Source organism: Urocampus carinirostris, chromosome 15 (assembly GCF_059441175.1).
Source record: "Urocampus carinirostris isolate Australia breed hairy pipefish chromosome 15, RoL_Ucar_1.0, whole genome shotgun sequence".
Lineage (NCBI taxonomy): Eukaryota > Metazoa > Chordata > Actinopteri > Syngnathiformes > Syngnathidae > Urocampus > Urocampus carinirostris.
Window position 1 is genome coordinate 9,156,569 of NC_142363.1, and position 21,731 is coordinate 9,178,299.

At 40.9% G+C, this 21,731-nt stretch overlaps 1 protein-coding gene across 2 annotated transcripts; it reads right to left on the reverse strand.

Annotated features, from left to right (window-relative positions):
* Positions 1-1,689: 1,689 nt before the first annotated feature.
* On the reverse strand, positions 1,690-21,292 carry gabrg1 (gamma-aminobutyric acid type A receptor subunit gamma1). Of its 2 annotated transcripts, none has more exons than XM_088354088.1 (9): positions 21,048-21,292; positions 12,883-13,043; positions 11,910-11,977; positions 10,676-10,866; positions 10,306-10,388; positions 7,667-7,804; positions 7,431-7,583; positions 4,389-4,591; positions 1,690-3,283 (listed from the first exon to the last, which is right to left on the reverse strand). In XM_088354088.1, the coding sequence occupies exons 1-9, from the start codon at positions 21,110-21,112 to the stop codon at positions 3,005-3,007; spliced, it is 1,341 nt and encodes a 446-aa protein (XP_088210214.1). In that variant the 5' UTR covers positions 21,113-21,292; the 3' UTR covers positions 1,690-3,004. The 2 variants fall into 2 exon arrangements, with proteins under 2 accessions (XP_088210214.1, XP_088210213.1); XM_088354087.1 differs by having other exon boundaries at positions 10,676-10,896.
* Between the last annotated feature and the right edge of the window lie 439 nt (positions 21,293-21,731).

The following is a 21,731-nucleotide window of genomic DNA, read 5'->3' on the forward strand; positions in this document are numbered from 1 at the left end:
TGGGTTTTCCATTCTCAAGTGCCAATGACAAAGAGGGAAATGCCACCTACAAATGCTTCCATGTCTAAACGCGTGTGATGTGCACAGCCATTCTCGTTCCTTCTATGCTGAATAGTCACTCAGTTCCTGCTGCTGAAAACCATCCCCACAGCATGATGCTACCACCACCACATTTCACTGTAGGGTAGTGGCCTGGTGATGGTAAAAAACAAAGAAACACCTGGCATTTGTGTCAAAAAGTTCAGTCTTTGTCACATTAGTGTCAGGAGACCGGACCAGAACGGAGGCAGGAGGCAGGAAGGATGAACTCATTCGCGTTAACGATCCGTACTTTTATTTAGCAAAATAAAAGTCGTCCAACACTCAGGGACAAAACAAACAAAAACAGGCTTTACAGGCAAACAGGAACTCAGACTAAAAATACTCACGAAACAGGTTTTACTCAAAACGTGCAAACACAGGTTTCCTCCAGACAGACAGAACAGAATAATGCAGAACAGAAAACGCAATGAACCAGCAACCCGCAATACCCAAAACCCTGGAGCTCTGACTTTTTCTATCGGTTTATAGTGTTGGTACTAAATCGTTACAAAGGAACACGTTCCTAGAGTGCAATTACTTTTCTCTGTAATGAGTCATGTCACGTGTTCAACTCTACTGTTGTTACTACCTAGTGCGTTGATGCGTTATTCCGATTCTTATGGAATGCAGATAAATAATTGCATTGCAGAATACTTACGCATTATTCACATTGTCACATACAGCATTTGATCCACTAATAATGTTCTCTAAAGGATAGCCATGTTTATATTTACCTTTAAAGTACAACTAAGTTATAAATGCAGTCACAGTGTACAAGGACGCTGACTTTTTTCTCATGAAGATATTCTCAGTATGTAATTGCATCTGAGCCGAATTTGCTCCTACAAAATAAAATACCATGCACATATGTGATTGTGTGTCACAGGTTAGACTTCATGCTTTATTTTTGCTCTGACATGCACTGTCACCTGTGGGACATTACATATAGACATGCATGCGCATTTCCATTTTTTGTCAAATTAACTAAATTATCCTGTAACTGGACTTCAATTAACCTTTACAAGGATGCCTAGTGGAAACAGGATGCAATGAAGCTCAAATTTTGAGCTTTACGGCAAAGGTAGGGAATGTAAATATGGTTTCCTAATTTATTTTAGTTTTAATAAATATGCAAAACTCTCCCCAACCTCCAAGATTAATATGGCTGTCATTGTCGGAGTTGTATGTAGAATTTCGGGGAAAATTGAATCCATTTCAGAACAATGCTGTAACACAGCGGTAACCAACCTTTTATAAGCAGAGAGCTACTTTTTATGACCGATTGGCACAAATTGATCATGAACTAACAAGTTATTATTAGTATGTTGTTACTATGTTATCACCAGGTTGTAATTATTAAAGTTAAGTCAACCTATGTTAATTAGAAATCAAATTAACTAGAAAATCACATTGAGCTATTGTACAAACCTGTCCTAGGGCTACCGGTACTCAGGGGGTTCTTCGGGGATACCTGAATCCTCGGTTACCAGGTTTGAAATCACCGATCTATTATATTTTGACACTGAAGAGGAATGACTTTTCTTCCTTTGCGTGTTTGTTACATCCGGGTCGTGAGACAGGTAAAACAAACGCTAGAGCCGAGGTGAGTAGTTTATTGAAAGTTTTATTATCACTGAATATTCCAGACACAAATGAGCTACAGGAAAATGGCTTTCGGGATTCACGAGTGTGCAGTCAAAAAGGCTGGAAACTACTTTTTATTAGGAGAGGGGTCCCAAGAATCCAAACCCACGGAAAACTAAACTAAGAGAATACAATTTACTAATTTGAGAGGAAATCGGTTCATATCGTTTTGTCAAGTTTGTTCGTTTGTTAACTTTTGGACATCTGCAAAAAATGGGTGCATAGGATGCGAGTTCCAGGGTTTGTACCAGTGCCTGAAATCTTTGAACATGCTTGAATTTTAATGTTGGGTTTTCAAAGATTGAAAGTGCTTAAATTTGAGGTTAAGTGCCTGTAAATGCTTGAAATGATTGCCATCTTTATCAACAAGTCTGCTTAAAAATGACCCTCACACTGCTCTTTGGTGGCTTCGCTATGCCATTGAATTTTTTCTTCCCTCTTGATAGACAGCAAAAGGCATTAGTTTGCACGGCATTGTCCTATAAAGCGTCATCACCCCCTTGGGTCTCGCCCAAGAGCACAGGTGCATGCACTATGAAATGTGTATTAGTGCAAGGATTACATATCAATAATGGACATTTATTATGGGCCATGCAAAATTTTAAGGTAGCGTGTCCCTGTGGTAAATTTTAACAGGAAGAACTTCCTGCAACTGATAATGTGAGCTACATATTCCTGTGATGTTTACCCAACATCTGTATGAGGGAGAGATTTGTCTCAAGAACAAATCTATTCACGATTTACTCAAGGTCTGAAAATCATATGTATTGATAAATGCACTCGGAAGATTAAAAATTGCATATGTATATCGCAAATACATTTGTGGCTCTGCAAAATGCATGATTCACCTGGGATTTATTCATTTAATGGTACAAGAGAAATTGGAAAATTGGCTTTGAAAGTCCTTAAAAAAAGCTTGAATTTGGCCACAAAAAATATGTACTAACGCTGTAGTTATTTCGACTGTTACAGTCTTTACGAAATCTGAGGCGCACCCTAAAACTATTCCTCTGAGAGCCATTTTGTTTTATATATAAGGCGCATCTGGTTATAAGTTACATTAAATTAAAACTACAGGGATGCATTAAAAAAACACCAGAAAATGTAATTTGGCTACCTGATGCCCATGGGGACCATGTTGGAGACCCCTACTAAACATAACAAAATGTGAAAAAAATGAAACGCTGTGAATACATTCCGGATGTACTGTATAAGAACAACTCATTCCATCAAATGGCTTCGGTATACAACATTTCCACCTTTCCTTGAGGTAATGGTTTTAAAGGTAAAGATAACCTATCCAATAAACCACATTAAAAAGGCCAAAAGCAGTAGGGAAGAATATTCGTGAGTAAGAGTCAATCTTACTCACTCGCACGTGCATCGTATTTTCTCGCCATGCGCCTGACCGACAGTCATCAAAGCAACAGAAGAAGCTTGTACAGTCTTTTCCATCCAAACAATTGTAGGCATAGTCATCTTCGTCATGATAGTGCATAATGTTGTTCATTTGAAGCAGGGATGGTGCAGGATGAATATTCAACATACTAGATGGCTTCTGTTGAAAAAGAAAGCACACATAAATGACACAAATTAACTTAAAGCTTCCACAATTTAACCCTGGAGAACCTACAGGAGCTGTGAGGACAACAGAGGAACACAACACTACCAGCTCAGTAGCCTAGATGGTAAGGCGCCCGCTTTGAGACTGGGAGGTCGGTGGTTCGCGCCCCGGCCGAGTCATTCCTAAGACTTAAAAAGTGGTCGGCGGCGCCCTCTGTTGGCTGCGGCTGCATCGGCTCGCTACAACGGGTCAGGTGCAATCGACATTTCGTTCTGTGTACATTGTTACACAGAATGACAATACAAGGAAATTATTATTATTATTATTATTTTAAATGGCCAATCCCATTAAGACAACCCATGAGGCAGCCCGGAAACAGACAGTGATTGTAGTGAACAGCGATTGCATACAGATAATTTCTCCTTGGAGAAATTAGAACTTTGTTTACTCTGTCGCTGGGGACTTTTTGACTGTTTTGTCCGAGTTGGTGGTGTAAATCTCCAAAAGCTGGGTTGGGTAAGTTTACCTGCTGTCGTTACGGCATGTGTTTTTCTTTGCCCTAGCCTCCTTTTAGGTAGGCAATTGAGGGTTTTGGTTTGTGTTGTTTGCGGTTGGTATAATATTATCCGGTTATATCCCCGTTAGCGTTGGCGCTGCCAAACGCTTCTTGTTTTGTTTGCTCCTGGTTCTCCCCCGTTAGCTGCACACAGGACTGTTTGGCCGGCCAGCCTGTTGTCCGTTGGTTTATTCCCGGACAGGTTCATATTTGTCGCTGTAGCCGGGGTTTTTTTCGCCTGGATGCTCACTGCGTGTTTAATGGTCGGCCAGCCTAGCATTTTGCGACCGAGGCTGTGTCCGCCTTTCATGATCAGTTCCGGTTAACTCCCTTTAGCTGCACGTAATGCACCTTGTGTGTTATTTTTGATAGTTAGCCCCTTGTTGGCTGCTCGATAGATAGATAGATAGGTAGGTAGGTAGGTAGGTAGGTAGGTAGGTAGGTAGGTAGGTAGGTAGGTAGGTAGGTAGGTAGGTAGGTAGGTAGGTAGGTAGGTAGGTAGATTTTATTCAAAACTATACCATTTCCTCACATTTTACTCACCGGTATGTTATTCTTGACTTTAGACTTTTTGGTCTGTCTATTGCTGGTGAAGTAATGCAGTGTTCCATACTCCATCAGAGCAGCAAAGGTGAATATGAAGCACACAGAGACAAAAAGGTCCATGGCCGTAACATATGAGACCTTTGGCAAGGACTTTCTGGATATGGTGCTCAGAGTTGTCATGGTCAGAACTGTAGTGATACCTGAAAGTGATGGGAAATAAATAATGGTCACTGAGGCAGTTTGCAATGGTTTTTAACTGCATGATTGATCTGGGTTTCAGCTCTTCGACAGAGACCGGGATATTTTTTTACAATGCTAAAACTGGCATAGCCCTTGCCGGTTGTTGAGGCAAAATGAATACAAATAAATCAACAATTGTTGCATATGTTACACCACAACAAAGACAGCTCGAAATGTTATAAGGTGGTAACTCTTTTTACGAGCACCTCTACAAACAAGAATTTCGATACACGAGTTAGTTTTTGACAAAAAAAAATTTCAAAGAAAAATCCAGTTCACGACCAGTCCCATAAGGTACCACTAGATACAGCACAGCGCTCGTGGCCGCTAGCCACCGCTCGCTCGGTCCAGTTTACACATTCACTTCCCACCATCAGGTACTTCATTCCTCGCAATTTATTTTTTACCCGTAGAGTACCTATATTCCTCGGCAAGTTTGTTTTAATTGCATCGCTTTAATCAAATTTCTTAACATCTCTTTTTTGTGACTTCTTGTGACCTTAGCCACAAGTTCCAGAAAGAAAAACAGCAGCGTGTCATAGGAAAAAAGCAGAATGATGACAAATTAAATGACGCAAAGAATAATAGAAAAAAGCGAGCGCAGTGTTTGTGTCAGTGCCAAAACAAAGAGTACAATCAGAAGGCAGCAAGTGCCAATCACAAAGCCGCATAAGAATATACGCAATGACTTTCTGCAATCATTTCTGGGGGAGTTTGTATTCTTGTTGGAAAAACAAACAAACAGCAAAGAGACCGACCCAGAGAACTTGGCGCCTACAAAGGAGACTAGAAAGGTGCTGGGTAAAAGTGATCGCTTGGTAAGTCTGGCTAAAAGGGGAAAAGGAAATGATGAATAAAAACTCAAACAGGCAAAAGGAAAAATGCTGTAAAAAATGTCTGTAAAAATGTGTTCACCTTAATTTCAAAGTAACAGTAACTCTAATTTTAAGTGTACTTGTAAGCGTAAGCACTTATGTATCATTAAAAGTCGTTCGCCATCACTTCTCCTGTGCTACATGTCCTATTCCCACACTGCGCACACACCTTCATGGGGCGACTCTCTCATAACAGAGTCGCATTTCATTTTATTGATATCATCTTACTTAACTTAATACTGTGTTTTTTTTTAATTTATAATTACTATTTGAGTGTGTTTTTAGGAATCAGTAACATGTGTTTTATAGCTGTTCAGAATACACAATGATCTTTTTGGGAGGTCGGGGAAAGGCCAATCAGTTTTTGCTGACTTCACAGCTGAAAAATTTGCTCATTAAATAAGCAATTCAAGCTACAATCACTATCATGGAACGAATCCAGCATGTATGTAGAGGTACCATTGTTTGTCCCTAACAGGGTCGAGCGGGTTACTTAAAAATTGCAATCCGGTACAGTTACTTCTTACCTGTTAAAAAATGTAAATAGTTATGTAATCATAACACTATAATATTAAAGTAATTTAACTTGATTACTTTTGATTATTTTTTTATTAGTTTAATACCAAATATGCTAAAGAAAAAGATCAAATAAAGTAAATATTAACGATATTACAAAATTTGGATTAAGAAAAACGAACAATGTAATCCTGAAAAAGAAATAGAGGAAACAAAGAACAGGTACATTCTTGTCGTCCAACAAAAAAGTGCTCACTTTTTAACCTCATAGTCGGATATAGGGTATCGAGCAAAAATAAAACGTTCCCTTTCACATGGCGGATAAGAAATGCTTTGAATTAGTTAACGTCAAGAGCCCATCAAGAACCCAATATTGTTTTAAACACACAAAGTGTTCAGTTTCTAAATTTCCATCACACTCTGGGACTTCTTGTCATCCCTCTCTCTGTCTCTCTAGTGGTAGTAATTGAAATTACGATAGACGCAATTCATATACGAGTGCATTATATATATGTAAATGCAAGACATATTATGTGCATGAAGTGAATGAAACATATGCTGTGGAAGAGGGCAAATGCCTCCAAGCATAATTGCAATCATCATTTAATTCATGTTCTTCCATTTGTTCATGCTAGTTTGTTGATGTTGTCTCATTAGTTGCACATTAATAACATGGTTCCTTTCTGTTAGTTTTGCGATGTTTTGGGCCATAGAGTGATGTTTTGTAGTCAAAAAACTTAAGCAGATCCGCAGATGTTTGTCCAGCGCACCGAGGTGTTTGTGCTTGTAAAGGATACACCAGAGAGAGAAAGAGGAGCGACAGGACATGGTGAATCTAAACTAAGCTAGGAAAAGAATGAAAAGAGTTGAAACTAACGCACACAAGACTTCAATACTGTCTCCTGTAGTGTGCAACATAAACATACTTTATAATTAATTTGTAAACCTGCAAAGTAATCCATACTTTTACAAAATGAACCTGTATTTTGATTAAGTATCTTTATGTAACTGTACCCATGTACATTTCATTTTTTTTGGGTATAATGATTATGTAACACCGTAACACGTATTCCGGGACTCTCAAAGCCTGGTCCCAAATTACTAGAGCAGAGGTGGGCAACCCAGTCCTCTAGTGCCGCAAGTCCTGCGTGTTGTTGTAGGTTACTCTTCTTCAACTCAGGTAATTCCAATCATCAGGATCATTAACAAGCCCTTGCCAGTTTGCTAACAAGCTGATAGAAACCTTCGAAAACATGCAGGAAATGTGGCCCTTGAGGACCAGGTTGTCCACTTCTGTCCTGGTAAAATCCTTCGCTTGCCTTTCTCTAAAAAGTGGAAGTGGGTCGGAAGATAAACAAGACTAAAAGTGAAAACAAGTAAAGGGATTGAGCCTCAGACTACGTTGAACCTAAAGATGTGCGAGCAGGGACAGCATCCTTGTTGATCCAGAAGGAGACCCAGGACAAGACCACAATCATACTGCAAGGAATGTAGGTCTGGATGGTAAAATAACCCATTCTCCGACTCAGGTCAAAAAAGATTGTCATGATGACATATTCCCCTGAAAATAAAGTACAAACATATTATCATTGTTTGAAGGATGTCATAATTAATGAGAAAATAACACTCGATGTAATATTCTACCTGACTGGGTATGTGCCACATCGGAAGTATTTCTCATTCCAACAAATGCAAACTGGTAGAGTCTCCAATATCGCTGGTCAGCCACCTCAACTGCTCGCCTCTGCCACCGGTATAAAATCTCATTCCGAGGGTAACCATCTTTGGAAAATCCCCCAAAGAGAAAAGACAAAATAATTAATTATCATGAGATGTCATGAAGTGAAAAAAAAGAGTCATATCTGTCATAGACAGGTAATATTGTGAGAGAGGTTAAAAACAAAGCATTCAAGATGGCAACTGACGGGCTGACTTTCATGAAATTTTACCAAACGAGCATTACGACTTATACTAAAACAAAAACAATGTGAATAGGAATTGGATTGCCACATGTTTACACACACTAAAAGATTAGGAACAAATTTAAAGGGACAGTATGTTTTATTTTAGTGCCTCAGAGTAGTAAAAAAAACGTCATTACAGAAAAAAACCAATATCGATTCAAATTTTAAGTAAAATGCCTTCAACCGTCATGCATTTTTAAAATACTCCTAAATCAAAAAATTTGTATTTCTGTACAAAACAAGAACCACGCCTAAAGTGAGCCATTTTGCTCTTAAGGGAAGCCAAAATTTCAAAAAAGGCTGGGCATAAACAAAGACAAGTAGTCTCTTTGAGTTTCTATAGTTTGTATTCTTCCTTGTGCTTTTCAGCATTCGTTTTTGGTTGCACTATACTAGGGGTCTACCCACAGGCAGTTAGTCCCTTATGATCACCTGAGTAGCCCGCGGACTGGTTCAGAAAATTAACTTTTTATAGGTGGGTAAGAAAAAAAAGGCTTGGAACTGCAAGCATGTTTCTTCAAAACTCCCAAATAACAATACGATATGATTAATCTTGACCTTTATGGAATATAATTGTGTCACGATTACTGATGCGAGTCACCTATGCCCGCTTCTTTGGCGCCAACTGCCTCGGACTCTGAGTGGCTCCCTGTCCCTATTTAAACCCACTCCTTTCTGTCATCTGTTGTCAGTCCGTCTGCGAACCTCAGTATACTCTAGGCAAGCTTTTTCGATCCTGACTCCCACCTGCTTTTGCTCCCGGCTGTTTCCCGGCTTCGACCCGTTTTTTGATCCTGAACACGTCTACTCTCCTCTCCTGGCTTTCGACTCGTTGCTGATCCCGACCACGTTTTTTGCTCTCCTGCCCCAGCTACTGACCCATTTTTCCCGTTCCGACACCGCCATCGCTCGCACCGGAAGTCCCACTTTCGCGTTCAGAGCGACCTGCTTCCCGCGACCAGCGATCACCGGATCATGGGTGCAATCCTTTCCTTTCTTCCAATAAAACTGAGAGAAACGTAACGCAAGTGGGTCCTGTCTCTGTTCTGGTCCTGACAAATTGTGCAAATTTAAATCATTGTTTCTTTACTATTTTTTTATTCCCAATTTTTTTTCTTCTAAATTTAGTCTGTACTTAGTGCAATGAGCAAAGAAAAACAAGCACGATTTTGTGGGCGCAATAATCAATGCATAGAATTTATTGTGCACACAAAGTAATTTTATTCTCTTTTATTTTATATGTCACGTTCGACTAAGCTAGGGTGTTCCAATATTGTGCCCATGGGCACCAGGTAGCCCTTCTAAGAACACCTGAGTAAGCCGCGGGCAGGTTCTATAAATAGCTCACCAGTGATGAGATTACCAGGCAAAAAATGATTGGTATCAACCAATACTAAACTATCTACTTTGTATTGGACAAATTAGAAGTCCCAGTATCACCCACTCCTAATATCCACGTGCTGCTGCATAGAAAAGAAGGAACAGAATGTGGAATACCTGTACAATGCTTTTATATCATTGCCAACATTGGACGTTGTACCGAGGTTTTGGATGAAATTTTGTATTCATTTTGGGACCATATTACACTGATATTTGATACTGACTTATAATTTATAAGAAACTGCTATAATATTGTGCCTTGGTTGGTTTAAAAAGACGATTTTACTTTTGGAAAAGTTTTTATGGTTGTGATCTTTCCCCTTATAGAAGTTCAGTAAACATGCGGCATAGCCATTGGGCATTTCAACTTTGTCCTCAGTGCGAATGGGACCTCAGAATTTTTAGTACCCAAACAGACTTGAGATATTATCCAGTTTTTTCCTTTGCAATGAACAACATTTGATTTTTGTTTAAGAGTTTAAGGGGATTTCAAGCATTTTGGGGTGATGCTTGTAACGCTCATTCTCTGCTCGTTTGGCAAATTTCAGGTTTTACTGCATTGCACCAAAAAAACAATCCTCTCTATGGAATGGTTTGAGCATTTTTCACTGGCATGAGGACAAGTCATGAAAGAATGAAGCACACAAGACAAGTGAAAGGTGAACAGACATCATGAATCAGACTACAGAAGGCGCATAATTCATAAGTCTGTCAGAGCAAATGGTACGAGGTGACGTCTTCTCTTCTTGCAGAGCAAATGAGGATTGTAACAGGCTTTGAGGGGGAAACCTAAAGCATATGTATTTTAATAGCAGAGAGAAGTAATGGATATAGATTGTATGTTAATCCAGTAAGAAGCTCCTATCATCAGGCAAGGTATATAATTTGAAGTCAAGATGACGGGTTATAGATGGTAGGGGGGAACATTTGGGCACCTACAGCTTGAAAACTCCAGAGGACACGAATGCTCATCCATTGGAAAGTTATGCAGCTTAAGGTAACACTCCGCATTAATAGTCAACCTGATAAAAACAAGATTGTGACAGAAAAAAGGAAGTCTCATCATTTTACTCCCCTACCAAGTATGAATGAACAGAATATAAAGATTTGTTTTGTCTCATCACATAAATAAATGCAGAGGACCATATAATGCTTGGACATGTTGTGATCATCTAAAGTACAACAAATACAGATGCACATATTAATGCCGCACACACACCAAAAATACATAATTCGAGCTATTATTTTTAATAATTCAAATTCTTCAACACATTTTAGGATGGTGGTTGCATTTCTGTTTCTAACTTACCTCAGTGTGTACATCACTCTACCATTGCTCCAAAGCCTCAGAAGGCGGTTTGGCGTAGTGATCCAGTGGGCATCTGATTTCCTGGAATTTCTGAAGAATGTGTCGGGTATCCAGATTTTGCCTACCATGTTACTGTTGAGCATAAGTAGCTTCATTGAGCTGTTGAACTTCAGTCTACCATCGTACCATGTCTGGGCAAAGAAGATGTCAATGGTGTATTCCTGTAAAATATGTTGAGTGTAATAAAATAATGCAACCCATAGTTAACAGATTAGTTGCAGTAAATTCTTAAAGTGTGATTTTCAATGCCAAGGACGTTTTGACAGGCTTGGCTTACGGGTTTCTAGTATATGTTGTACTTATCCACCTTCCGAACTTCACTTGTGCCTAGATGTTCTGGCCATTGAAGTTATGAACAGAATTGTAACCAAACTCTGGTAGTCAAATCAAGTCAAGTCACATTTATTTGTGACGACCTTAATCACTAAATGTCTCAAAGGACTGCACAGGTTACAATTACACCATCCCCTAACCTTAAACCAACATGCGAGCAAGGAAACCCCGCCCCCCCTAGGCTCCCAGAAGAACAGGATTAAATGCCTTCTCCAAATCCATAAACAACAACAGACCGATTTCTCCAGTACCCCTGAATAGACCTTACTTAGAAGTTTGATTTCCCTATATTAGGAACACACACACACACACACACACACACACACACACACACACACACACACACTCCAGTCCCACTTTTTAAAATAGAGACCACAACCGAGTGTTCCAATCCAGGTGTACTGTCCCTGATGTCCATGTGTGCAAAATCAGAGCCTTAATGAGTTTTGGGCGGGTGAGCGATCTCCAGAACACCTTCCAAAGACTCCAAGAAGGGAGTGGACACTGAACTGCTGTTTGGTTTGTAAGTCCGGCCACAATTGTCATGGATGACTGTACCTGGGATTCGAAGCCCCCGGACAACAAAGTTTCTAAGAACATTCAGACACTCAAACCCCTCTAGCACATTAAGGTGACAACTGGAGTGTGTTCTCAGTCCTTTAAGTTTTAAGAGTACTTCACCCATTTGCTGCTATACATGTCTGTTCCTGAAACAACTACAACAGTTATGACGCAGGTAGTATTTATTTCAATAAAGTGAAAGCTTCTTTGAAATATAATAAAAATGTACCGGTTGTAATTGAATTCTAACACAAAATTTTCAAAAAATATGAAGTCTTACCATATTGATAGGGTCAACTGGTCCAATGCTGTTGACGTACACTGCTGTTTCAATCACAGTCGGCCTCACTAAAAAAACAGAATATTCATAATAATGATGGCCTGTATAGGGGCTGTTTTTTTACTCAACAACACTGTCCACTTAAATATCAATGCATTTCATAAAAACACATAGTGTGTACAATATCTACAAACTCTCAGGTCAATTGAACGTACTGTGAATTTTTACTTCTTAATGTGCTTATTTATTCATTTCATTTCCAACCGCTCATTGTCACAAAGATAGCGTCTTTGCTGGAGCCCATCCCAGCTTTCTTCAGGTAGCGAGAAGGGGTGACTGGAGACACCGGTTTCCAGCCAATCACAGGACACACAGAGACAGACAATCATTCACTCACACATTCATTCCCATAGACCAGAGGTGGAGAACAAGTTTGACACAAACAGCCGAAATTCATAACTGTGAGAGTCAAAGAGCCACACCACGCACTGACATGCCATGACAGACAGACACACACAAACACACTTAATAAAAAACTTATTTCCCATAACACACTCCTCTCCTTACAATTCAACAAGTATTGGTCTTGTGTTGATTTCAAGGAAAGTGTCAACCCTCAATACGCACAAAAAAAAACTAAACATGAAACAAGGCAAAAAGCCACAGTATATAGAAAATATGATGAGGCAAAGAGCCGCATTCTTATTGGCCAAGAGCCGCATGCTCTGGAGCCAGGTGTTCGCCACCCCTGCCATAGACCCTTTACTCTCTCCACTCGACCTGCCATGCATGTGTTTTGGACATGGAAGGGAATCGAGAGTGCCGGAAGAAAAGCCACTCAGGTACGAGGAGTACATGCAAATTATATAAAGGGAGGCTGGTAGCTGAAAAAAAACAGGAACTCAGAACTGTAAGGCAGACGTGCTAACCAATCTGTCCCGTTTTGCCTATTCCAAGTATACAGTATACTTACCTCCAATGTCAGGTCGTAGTTTGTTGTCATAGCCTTGCAGAAGCTTATTTAGTATCATTGTTACGTCACTTTCATAGACCTTGGGGGATAAGACCCAGGTTTTATTAATGGGCACGTCTTCATAATCCTCTTCCTCTTGTTTAACAGGCTGCAGAGCTGAACTGTGAATGACAAAAAATAAACACTAAAGAAAAATATAAACCAGTACTTGCTAAATAGGTGGTACTTTCTGTACATCCTTCAGAGGATAATGAAAGCACAGTTTTATAAATACATAACATTCCCGTTTTCTATGTAATTGCATATTTGCCTTTGAAATGTAGCCATTGTCATTCACACTCTTTTGAGTGAAACACAGTGGTGTGCAGACAGAAACGCCAGGGGTCCCAAAACATAAATTCACAAGCCGCAACATGTCTGCAGCACACTATTTGAGACGCCTGCCTCAGTATACAGGGTTAAACTTTTGATATGGATACTTCCAAATCACATGCTATTTAGTTAGTCAGGGCTCAAAATTGGTACCAATTTAATACTTAATGTAGCCACGATTACACTGCTTGTAGGTAAAATAAAAATAAAAATATATATGTATAATATATAAATATATATATATATATGTATAAAAAAATATGTATATATATATATTCATATATATGTAGGGGCAGAACGGCGGCGCAGTGGTTAGCGCGTGCGTGGCACAGTTCTGAGGTCATGCGATCGGACCTCCTGTGTGGAGTTTGCATGTTCTCCCCGTGCTTGCGTGGGTTTCTTTCGGGCGCTCCGGTTTCCTTCCACATTCAAAAAACATGCACGTCTGGTTAATTGGCCAGTCAAAAAAAATAAAATAATAAAATAAAATTTTATATATATATATATATATATATATATATATATATATATATATATATATATATATATATATATATATATATATATATATATATATATGTATATATACTGGCGTTACATTCCCTAACCAATGTGTCAATCATCATTTAAAATGATCACCATTGGCTAAAGTTAACGGAGGTAAAGGAGGTTGGTCCTTTTTAGAATTTATAGGCGTGTATAGGATAAAGCGGCGTAAAATAAAGCCTTCAATTCAGATTCAGATTCAGATCTACTTTATGTCACGGTCGCCATGACGACCAGTATGCCACGCCCCCGAACTCAAGCTGAAGCAGATCAGCTGATTGCTGGTCTGCTATTTAAGGCTGGATTTTGGGTTTGGCAGGCGCTGGCTCATTATACATATACACACTCCCGGTCTGTTATGCCTTGTCCTGTTTTAGTTTAAAACATTGTCCGTTCTGTTATGCCTTGTCCAGTTTAGTTGAGTTGGAAGAATCAACTGTTTGTTTTGTCATGTCCCAGAGTTTTGGACAACTTTTATTTTGTTAAATAAAACTTTTGGATCGTTACGCAATTGAGTTCTCCCTTCCTGCCTCCTGCTTCCGTTCTGGTCCGGTCACTCCTTCGATCCCACCGCGCCTCGTGACAGAATGAGCCAGCCACGACAAGAACTCAGCGAACGATCCCAGCGCGATTTGGGGAGACCTGGAGAACGCAGCTTGGCAAGCGCCCACTGAGTCCGACTTCGACTCCCTGCCCGTTCGAACCACGGCCCCGCCCGTCGTGGCCATTGCTGTGCCTCGAATGGGGTCCCGGGAGGAATTGACGCCTGCCTGTTCGACTCTCATGCCTGCCTGCCCGACTCCCGTGCCGATTGCCTGCTATTCAATCTCCCCTGCCTTCCAGTCCGACTCCGCTGCCTGCCAGTCCGACTCCGCTGCCTGCCAGTTCAACTCCGCTGCCTGCCAGTTCGACTCCGCTGCGTGCCAGTCCGACTCCGCTGCCTGCCAGTCCGACTCCGCTGCCTGCCAGTCCGACTCCGCTGCCTGACAGTCCGACTCCGCTGCCTGCCAGTCCGACTCCGCTGCCTGCCAGTCCGACTCCGCTGCCTGCCAGTCCGACTCCTCCGCTCCTGTTTTGCCGGTTCTGATTTTGACTCTCTCATGTCTTGTCTGTTCTGATTCCGCCTGCCCTGCCTTGCCTGTTCTGATTCCGCCTGTCCTGTCTGAATCGCCACTTCTGAATCGGTCTGTCCTGAGTGCGACTCTTCTGAATCGGTCTGTCCTGAGTGCGACTCTTCTGAATCGGCCTGTCCTGAGTGCGACTCTTCTGAATCGGCCTGTCCTGAGTGCGACTCTTCTGAATCGGCCTGTCCTGTTTATCTGTCCTGTTCTCGTCGGTTCTGCCTGTCTGTTATCCCCTGTCCAGTTTGCCTGCCGGACCCCCCCCCTGCCGAGCGCCGATTCCGATCCGCCTGACGCAGATGGCGCCTGCCTCTCCCCATTCCTGCGTGTTCGGAGGAGGGAGCGGGGTTGCCCCAATCGTGAGCGTCGAACCATTCCGGGGCGCGAGGTAGTATTTTTTTTTCTTTTTGGGACCTCGGGAGCTGTCCCTTAAAGGGGGGGCTCTGTCACGGTCGCCATGACGACCAGTATGCCACGCCCCCGAACTCAAGCTGAAGCAGATCAGCTGATTGCTGGTCTGCTATTTAAGGCTGGATTTTGGGTTTGGCGGGCGCTGGCTCATTATACATATACACACTCCCGGTCTGTTATGCCTTGTCCTGTTTTAGTTTAAAACATTGTCCGTTCTGTTATGCCTTGTCCAGTTTAGTTGAGTTGGAAGAATCAACTGTTTGTTTTGTCATGTCCCAGAGTTTTGGACAACTTTTATTTTGTTAAATAAAACTTTTGGATCGTTACGCAATTGAGTTCTCCCTTCCTGCCTCCTGCCTCCGTTCTGGTCCGATCACCCCTTCGACCCCACCGCGCCTCGTGACACTTTATTGTCATTCTAGTACACGTGTATACAGAACGAAATGTCAATACATCTAACCCGCACAGTTTCCTTGAATGTACAGATATAAATAAAATGTTGTATTGAGTTGGAGTATTGAGTACTAATAATATACTAAATAATTATGGCTATGTATAGTATTTTACAGTAGCGCAAATAGTGCAAGAGGAGCAGCTAACCAGATGTGCAAAATGGGCAGTCAGGTAAACAGTAACAATAACACTGTAACAATAACACTGTAAGTGCAATAGTGCAGAGAAACAGATGTGCAAGGAGTGGCTAGCTATAAAGAACTGCCAGTAGTGCAAAAAGTCAAACAAAACCAACAGATGTACAGATTAGCAGCAGTTTAGATTTACTATGTGTTTGACCATTTAACATTCTAATGGCCAGGGGGACAAGACTATTGTGGAACCTGGTGGTCCTGCACCGCACACTGCAGTACCTCTTCCCAGAGGCTAGCAGAGTGAACAGTCCATGATGGGGGTGAGAGGGGTCCCTGATAATGTTCTTAGCTTGGGATAGGCAGCGCTTCTGGCCAATGTCCTGAATGGAGGGGAGAGAAGTCCCGATGATTTTCTCTGCTGTCCTCGTCACCCTTCTCACACTACCCCAGTCGGAAGCGCTGCAGCCTCCACACCACACAGAGATACAGCTGGTCAGGATACTCTCTATGGTGCCCCTGTAGAATGTGATGAGGGAGGGTGGGGGCAGGTGGGCTCTCCTCATCCTCCGCAGGAAGTACAGGCGCTGCTGTGCCCTCTTAACCAGTGATGCAGTGTTCACGGACCAGGTGAGTTTGTTTGTGATGTGCACCCCTAGGAACTTGATGCTGCTGACAACCTCCACAGCCTTGTTGTTGATGAAAAGTGGGGCATGGTTGGGCTGGTTTTTCCTGAAGTCGACAATGATCTCTTTAGTTTTGTCAACATTCAGGACCAGGCTGTTGTCCCTGGACCAGCCCACCAACTGCTCCACCTCCTCTCTGTAGGCCAGGTCGTTGTCGTCCCTGATGAGGCCCACCACTGTTGTGTCGTCCGCAAACTTCACGATGTGGTTTGTGGCGGACCTAGGGACACAGTCGTTTGTCATCAGGGTGAACAGCAAGGGGCTCAGGACACAGCGTTGGGGGGAGCCCGTGCTGAGGGTGATGACATCGGAGATGTTCTGACCAATCCGCACTGACTGGGGTCTGTCAGTGAGGAAGTCCCAATTGGCCCAAAAAGATCTGTCTTAAAGTTAGGTTGGTACATAACTTTATTTATATTCTATAAACGGAAATTATGTGTCACAATCACCCGGATCGGGAACACCTGTGTTCAGGATTTGGCGCCAACAGCCAGGACACGGGTGATTGTGACATTATGGGGCTAAACAGACAGCTAGCAACAAGCAACGTCCATCAATGCAGAGATGCTTTCCTGTTTTTTTTTATCGACATCAATGCCTGTTTTAAAGTACGTAAATATTTCAAACGGTTAGATTCCCTTGGCTGTTAGACGACGTAATTGGTGAGCTACTCCAGCTTTATATTTTTTGGGTATCTTTTGTCAGACCGATCGTGATTTATCTGTGAAGGGTATATTTTTAATTGGTCTGCTTATCATGAATCCAATGATACGTGGCATGACGTATTTTAGTGACAGGTGATATCGTACAGATACTGTGTGTGTACATGTCTGAGAAATGTATTTGCTTATACACGTATATATATATATATTATACATATATATACTGGACTGTCTCAGAAAATTAGAATATTGTGATAAAGTTCTTTATTTTCTGTAATGCAATTAAAAAAACAAAAATGTCATACATTCTGGATTCATTACACATCAACTGAACTATTTCAAGCCTTTTATTATTTGAATATTGCTGATTTTGGCTTACAGCTGAAAAAAACTCAAAAATCCTATCTCAAAATATTAGAATACTTCCTCAGACCAAGTAAAAAAAATAATTTTATAACAGCAAAACTAAATCAAACATTTGAAAATGTCCATTGATGCACTCAGTACTTGGTTGGGAATCCTTTTGCACGGATTACTGCATCAATCCGGCGTGGCATGGAGGCAATCAGCATGTGGCATTGCTGAGGTGTTATTGATGCCCAGGATGCTTCGATAGCGGCCTTCAGCTCATTTGCATTTGTAGGTCTGGTGTCTTTCATCTTCTTCTTAACTATACCCCACAAATTCTCGATGGGGTTCAGGTCAGGGGAATTAGCAGGCCAATCAAGGACAGTGATGCCATGGTCAGTGCACCAGTTACTGGTGGTTTTGGCACTGTGGGCAGGTGCCAGATCATGCTGGAAAATGAAATCCTCATCTCCATAGAGCTTTTCAGCAGATGGAAGCATGTAGTGCTCTAAAATCTCTTGGTACACAGTTGCATTTACTCTGGACTTGATGAAACACAGTGGACCAACACCAGCAGCTGACATGGCTCCCAAAACCATTGCTGACTGTGGGAACTTCACACTGGATTTCAAGCAACTTGAATTTTGCTCCTCTCCAGCCTTTCTCCAGACTCTGGCGCCTTCACTTCCAAATGAAATGCAAAACTTGCTTTCGTCTGAAAAGAGGACTTTGGACCACTCTGCAACTGTCCAGTGCTTCTTCTCCATAGCCCAAGTCAGACGCTTCTTCCGTTGTCTTGAGTTCAGAAGTGGCTTGACCATGGGAATACGGCTATTGTAGCCCATTTCCCGGACACGTCTGTGAACTGTGGCTTTTGATACCTGGACTCCAGCTTCAGCCCACTGTCTTTGAAGCTCCCCCAAATTCTGGAAGCGGCTCTTCTTCACAATTTTGTTAAGGCTGCGGTCATCTCTCTTGGTTGTGCAGCGTTTCCGGCCACATTTTTCCCTTCCAACAGACTTTTTGTGGATATGCTTTGAAACTGCACTCTGTGAACAGCCTGCTCTTTGAGAAATTTCTTTTTGTGTCTTATCCTCCTGATGGAGGGTATCAACGATGGTCCTATGGACAGCAGTCAGATCAGCAGTCTTCCCCATACTTGTGATTTAGTTTACTGAACCAAGCTGAGTGTTTTTAAGGCTCAGGAAACCCTCGCAAGGTGTTTCGAGTTAATTAGATGATTCAGGTGATTAGTTGAATAGCCTACTTGTATACTTTTTCATGATATTCTAATATTTTGAGATAGGATTTTTGAGTTTTCTTAAGCTGTGAGCCAAATTCAGCAATATTCAAATAATAAAAGGCTTGAAATAGTTCAGTTGATGTGTAATGAATCCAGAATGTATGACATTTTTGTTTTTTTAATTGCATTACAGAAAATAAAGAACTTTATCACAATATTCTAATTTTCTGAGACAGTCCAGTATATACAGTGGAACCTCGGTTTTCGAAAGCCTCTTAGTTCAAACAAATCGGTTCTCGACCCAAAATTTCGCTGTTCGGTCAAATAATCGGAGTTTGAACGATGGTACGCTAGGGTGCGATGCTGAGCGGCGTACGGGTGTAGATCGTGTAGATTGCCCCCACCCCTCGTGAAGAACTGTTATCACATGCGGACGTGTTTCGTTTTGCTTTCGCTTTTAATATAGGTGTACCAAGTGTTTTAGCCCCTAATTATGCCTCCGAAGAAGGTCGGTGCAAGCAGCAAAGTTGCTACAGATGAAAAAAGAAGAGTAGTGCGTACAACTATTGCATTTAAGAAAGAAATAATAGCATAATATGAAGAAGGTGTGCGAGTTTCCGATCGTGCTATACATACAGCATGGCTTCTGCTGAGCACCACAAAGGTAAGAAATCCTATTCACAATTCTTTTCTTTACCCTTTGTTTATTTTTACACGTTCATGTTAGCGTAATCTTTCGTACGGAAGATTACGATAACGCGAACGTACGATTAGCCTGGGTTAGCTTTGTTTACATAAAACATTCAGGGTGTTGTAACGGAGCCCCATTTCCAATGAAGCGCTAGCCACTTGTTGTGGTTACGTGTAAACGACCAGATTTTATTTTTACACATTCATGTTAGCGTAATCTTTCGTACGGAAGATTACGATAACGCGAACGTACGATTAGCCTGGGTTAGCTTTGTTTACATAAAACATTCAGGGTGTTGTAACGGAGCCCCATTTCCAATGAAGCGCTAGCCACTTGTTGTGGTTACGTGTAAACGACCAGATTTTATTTTTACACATTCATGTTAGCGTAATCTTTCGTACGGAAGATTACGCTAACGCGAACGTACGATTAGCCTGGGTTAGCTTCATGTTTACGTTCATGGTAAACATTCAGGGTGTTGGAACGGATTAAAAATGATTTACATTACTTTTAATGGGAAAACTATTTCGGTGATTGAACAAATCGGTTTTCGAACAGGGTTCTGGAACAGATTATGGTCGAGAACCGAAGTTCCACTGTATATGTATATATATATATATATATATATATATATATATATATATATATATATATATATATATTATATATGTATATATATATATATATATATATATAGTTAGCTATTTAGTGATTCAATAAAACTCACTGTCCCTTTAGAGCTGGGGTCAGCAACACACGGCTCTGAAGCCGCATATGGCCCTTTGGCGCAACCGTGTGGCTCCATTGCACTTTAAAATAAATGTTTAATAATGGAAAATGTTATGTTTTTTGTAGGAGGACAAACATTCTTATTCTTTTCCAAAGAATATAGATGTATATAGTATATTTATACAGTATGTGCTGTCTTCCTTATAAGGCTTGTATATAGCTTGTCATTTCTTGTGGCTACAAACATGTTTTGGGGTAGTTTTCTTTTTGGTCCAATATGACTCTTTCAACATTTTGGGTTGCCACCCCCTGTTTTAAAGAAATATTTCCATATATTACTGTAAATATTTTTGTTATTTTATATTTCCCCCCATTTGTGGGAGTTTCAGTGCTTAGCTAAGCTACAAATATTTTTTTCTTTCAGATCGTAGGTAACAGTAGCCATTATTTTGCATTGTCATTATGCGGTACAGTAGGTCTGCCTTTACCTGGACTCAATCAATCACTATGCATACTGCTGAGTTGTTTTTTCTTACCACGCTGCTCAAAAAAAGACTCCAGTTGAAGGACAATGTGCAATTTGAAAAAACAATCTAGAAATCAATAATATATTAATATTGTATTAAATCCAGGTTTTAAACTTATTCCGGCTTTTTGCCTTCCGTTGCACTCTAATTGTAGACAGCAAGATGAGGTACAGTGCATTTCTCTCCCCCTGATGTTGCCATAACGCAGACGCTAGGACTTTGTCATCACATTGCTGCACACTTACCAGATTCCAAGCACAGCAAAGAACACAAACAGGCTCATGGCATGTACAAGAAACAGAAGCTGCATTTATGACCCCAATCTGTTTCGCAGAAAATGAGGGAAAAAAGGAGTTGTCTATATTCCAAGGATTCGTCTTAATGTTCTGTTAGCGTGATGAGAAAGGGACATCCATGATCCGTGTGGCAGAGGAGGAAAAAGAGGAGGAGGAAGGAGTGATGATGTTGCTAGGGGCTGCTTCAGCTGCTGTTTCTCATCTAGTGTGCCTGTCGCTGCTAAGGGTGGGCGATACGGGAATTTTTGGTATCGATCCCAGCCAAGTAAATGTTGGGTAGTATCGGTTAATACCGATACAATACTGCTCCTTTTTTCTTGGAAATATTATTATCATTGAATAATTAAACCCTGCTTCTTGAGTTTGTTTATAATCACAATGAACTCAGCACATAGAGTTTGGTAATTTAATGAGTTAAATTTTTTTATTAAATAACTATATTGTAAACTGTAACAGTATAAAAATATATAGAAATATTTATATCACAACTCTTTTGGAACAATAGCAAAGAGAGTCAAACTAAGCAAGCAGCAATGTAATAAAAATAAAAATACTGTATAACAACTACAGAACTAAAAAAAATTTCTATCAAAAAATGTTTTGTAAATGAGGTCAGTTATGTAAATTAAGTGT

Coding starts and splice junctions, on each gene's coding strand:
- gabrg1 (XM_088354087.1), bottom strand. CDS start 21,112: ATGCAGCTTCTGTTTCTTGTACATGCCATGAGCCTGTTTGTGTTCTTT. Junction 11,978..12,882: donor ACTACGACCTGACATTGGAG/GTAAGTATACTG, acceptor CTGTTTTTTTAG/TGAGGCCGACTGTGATTGAA. Junction 10,897..11,909: donor CAGTTGACCCTATCAATATG/GTAAGACTTCAT, acceptor CATATTTTACAG/GAATACACCATTGACATCTT.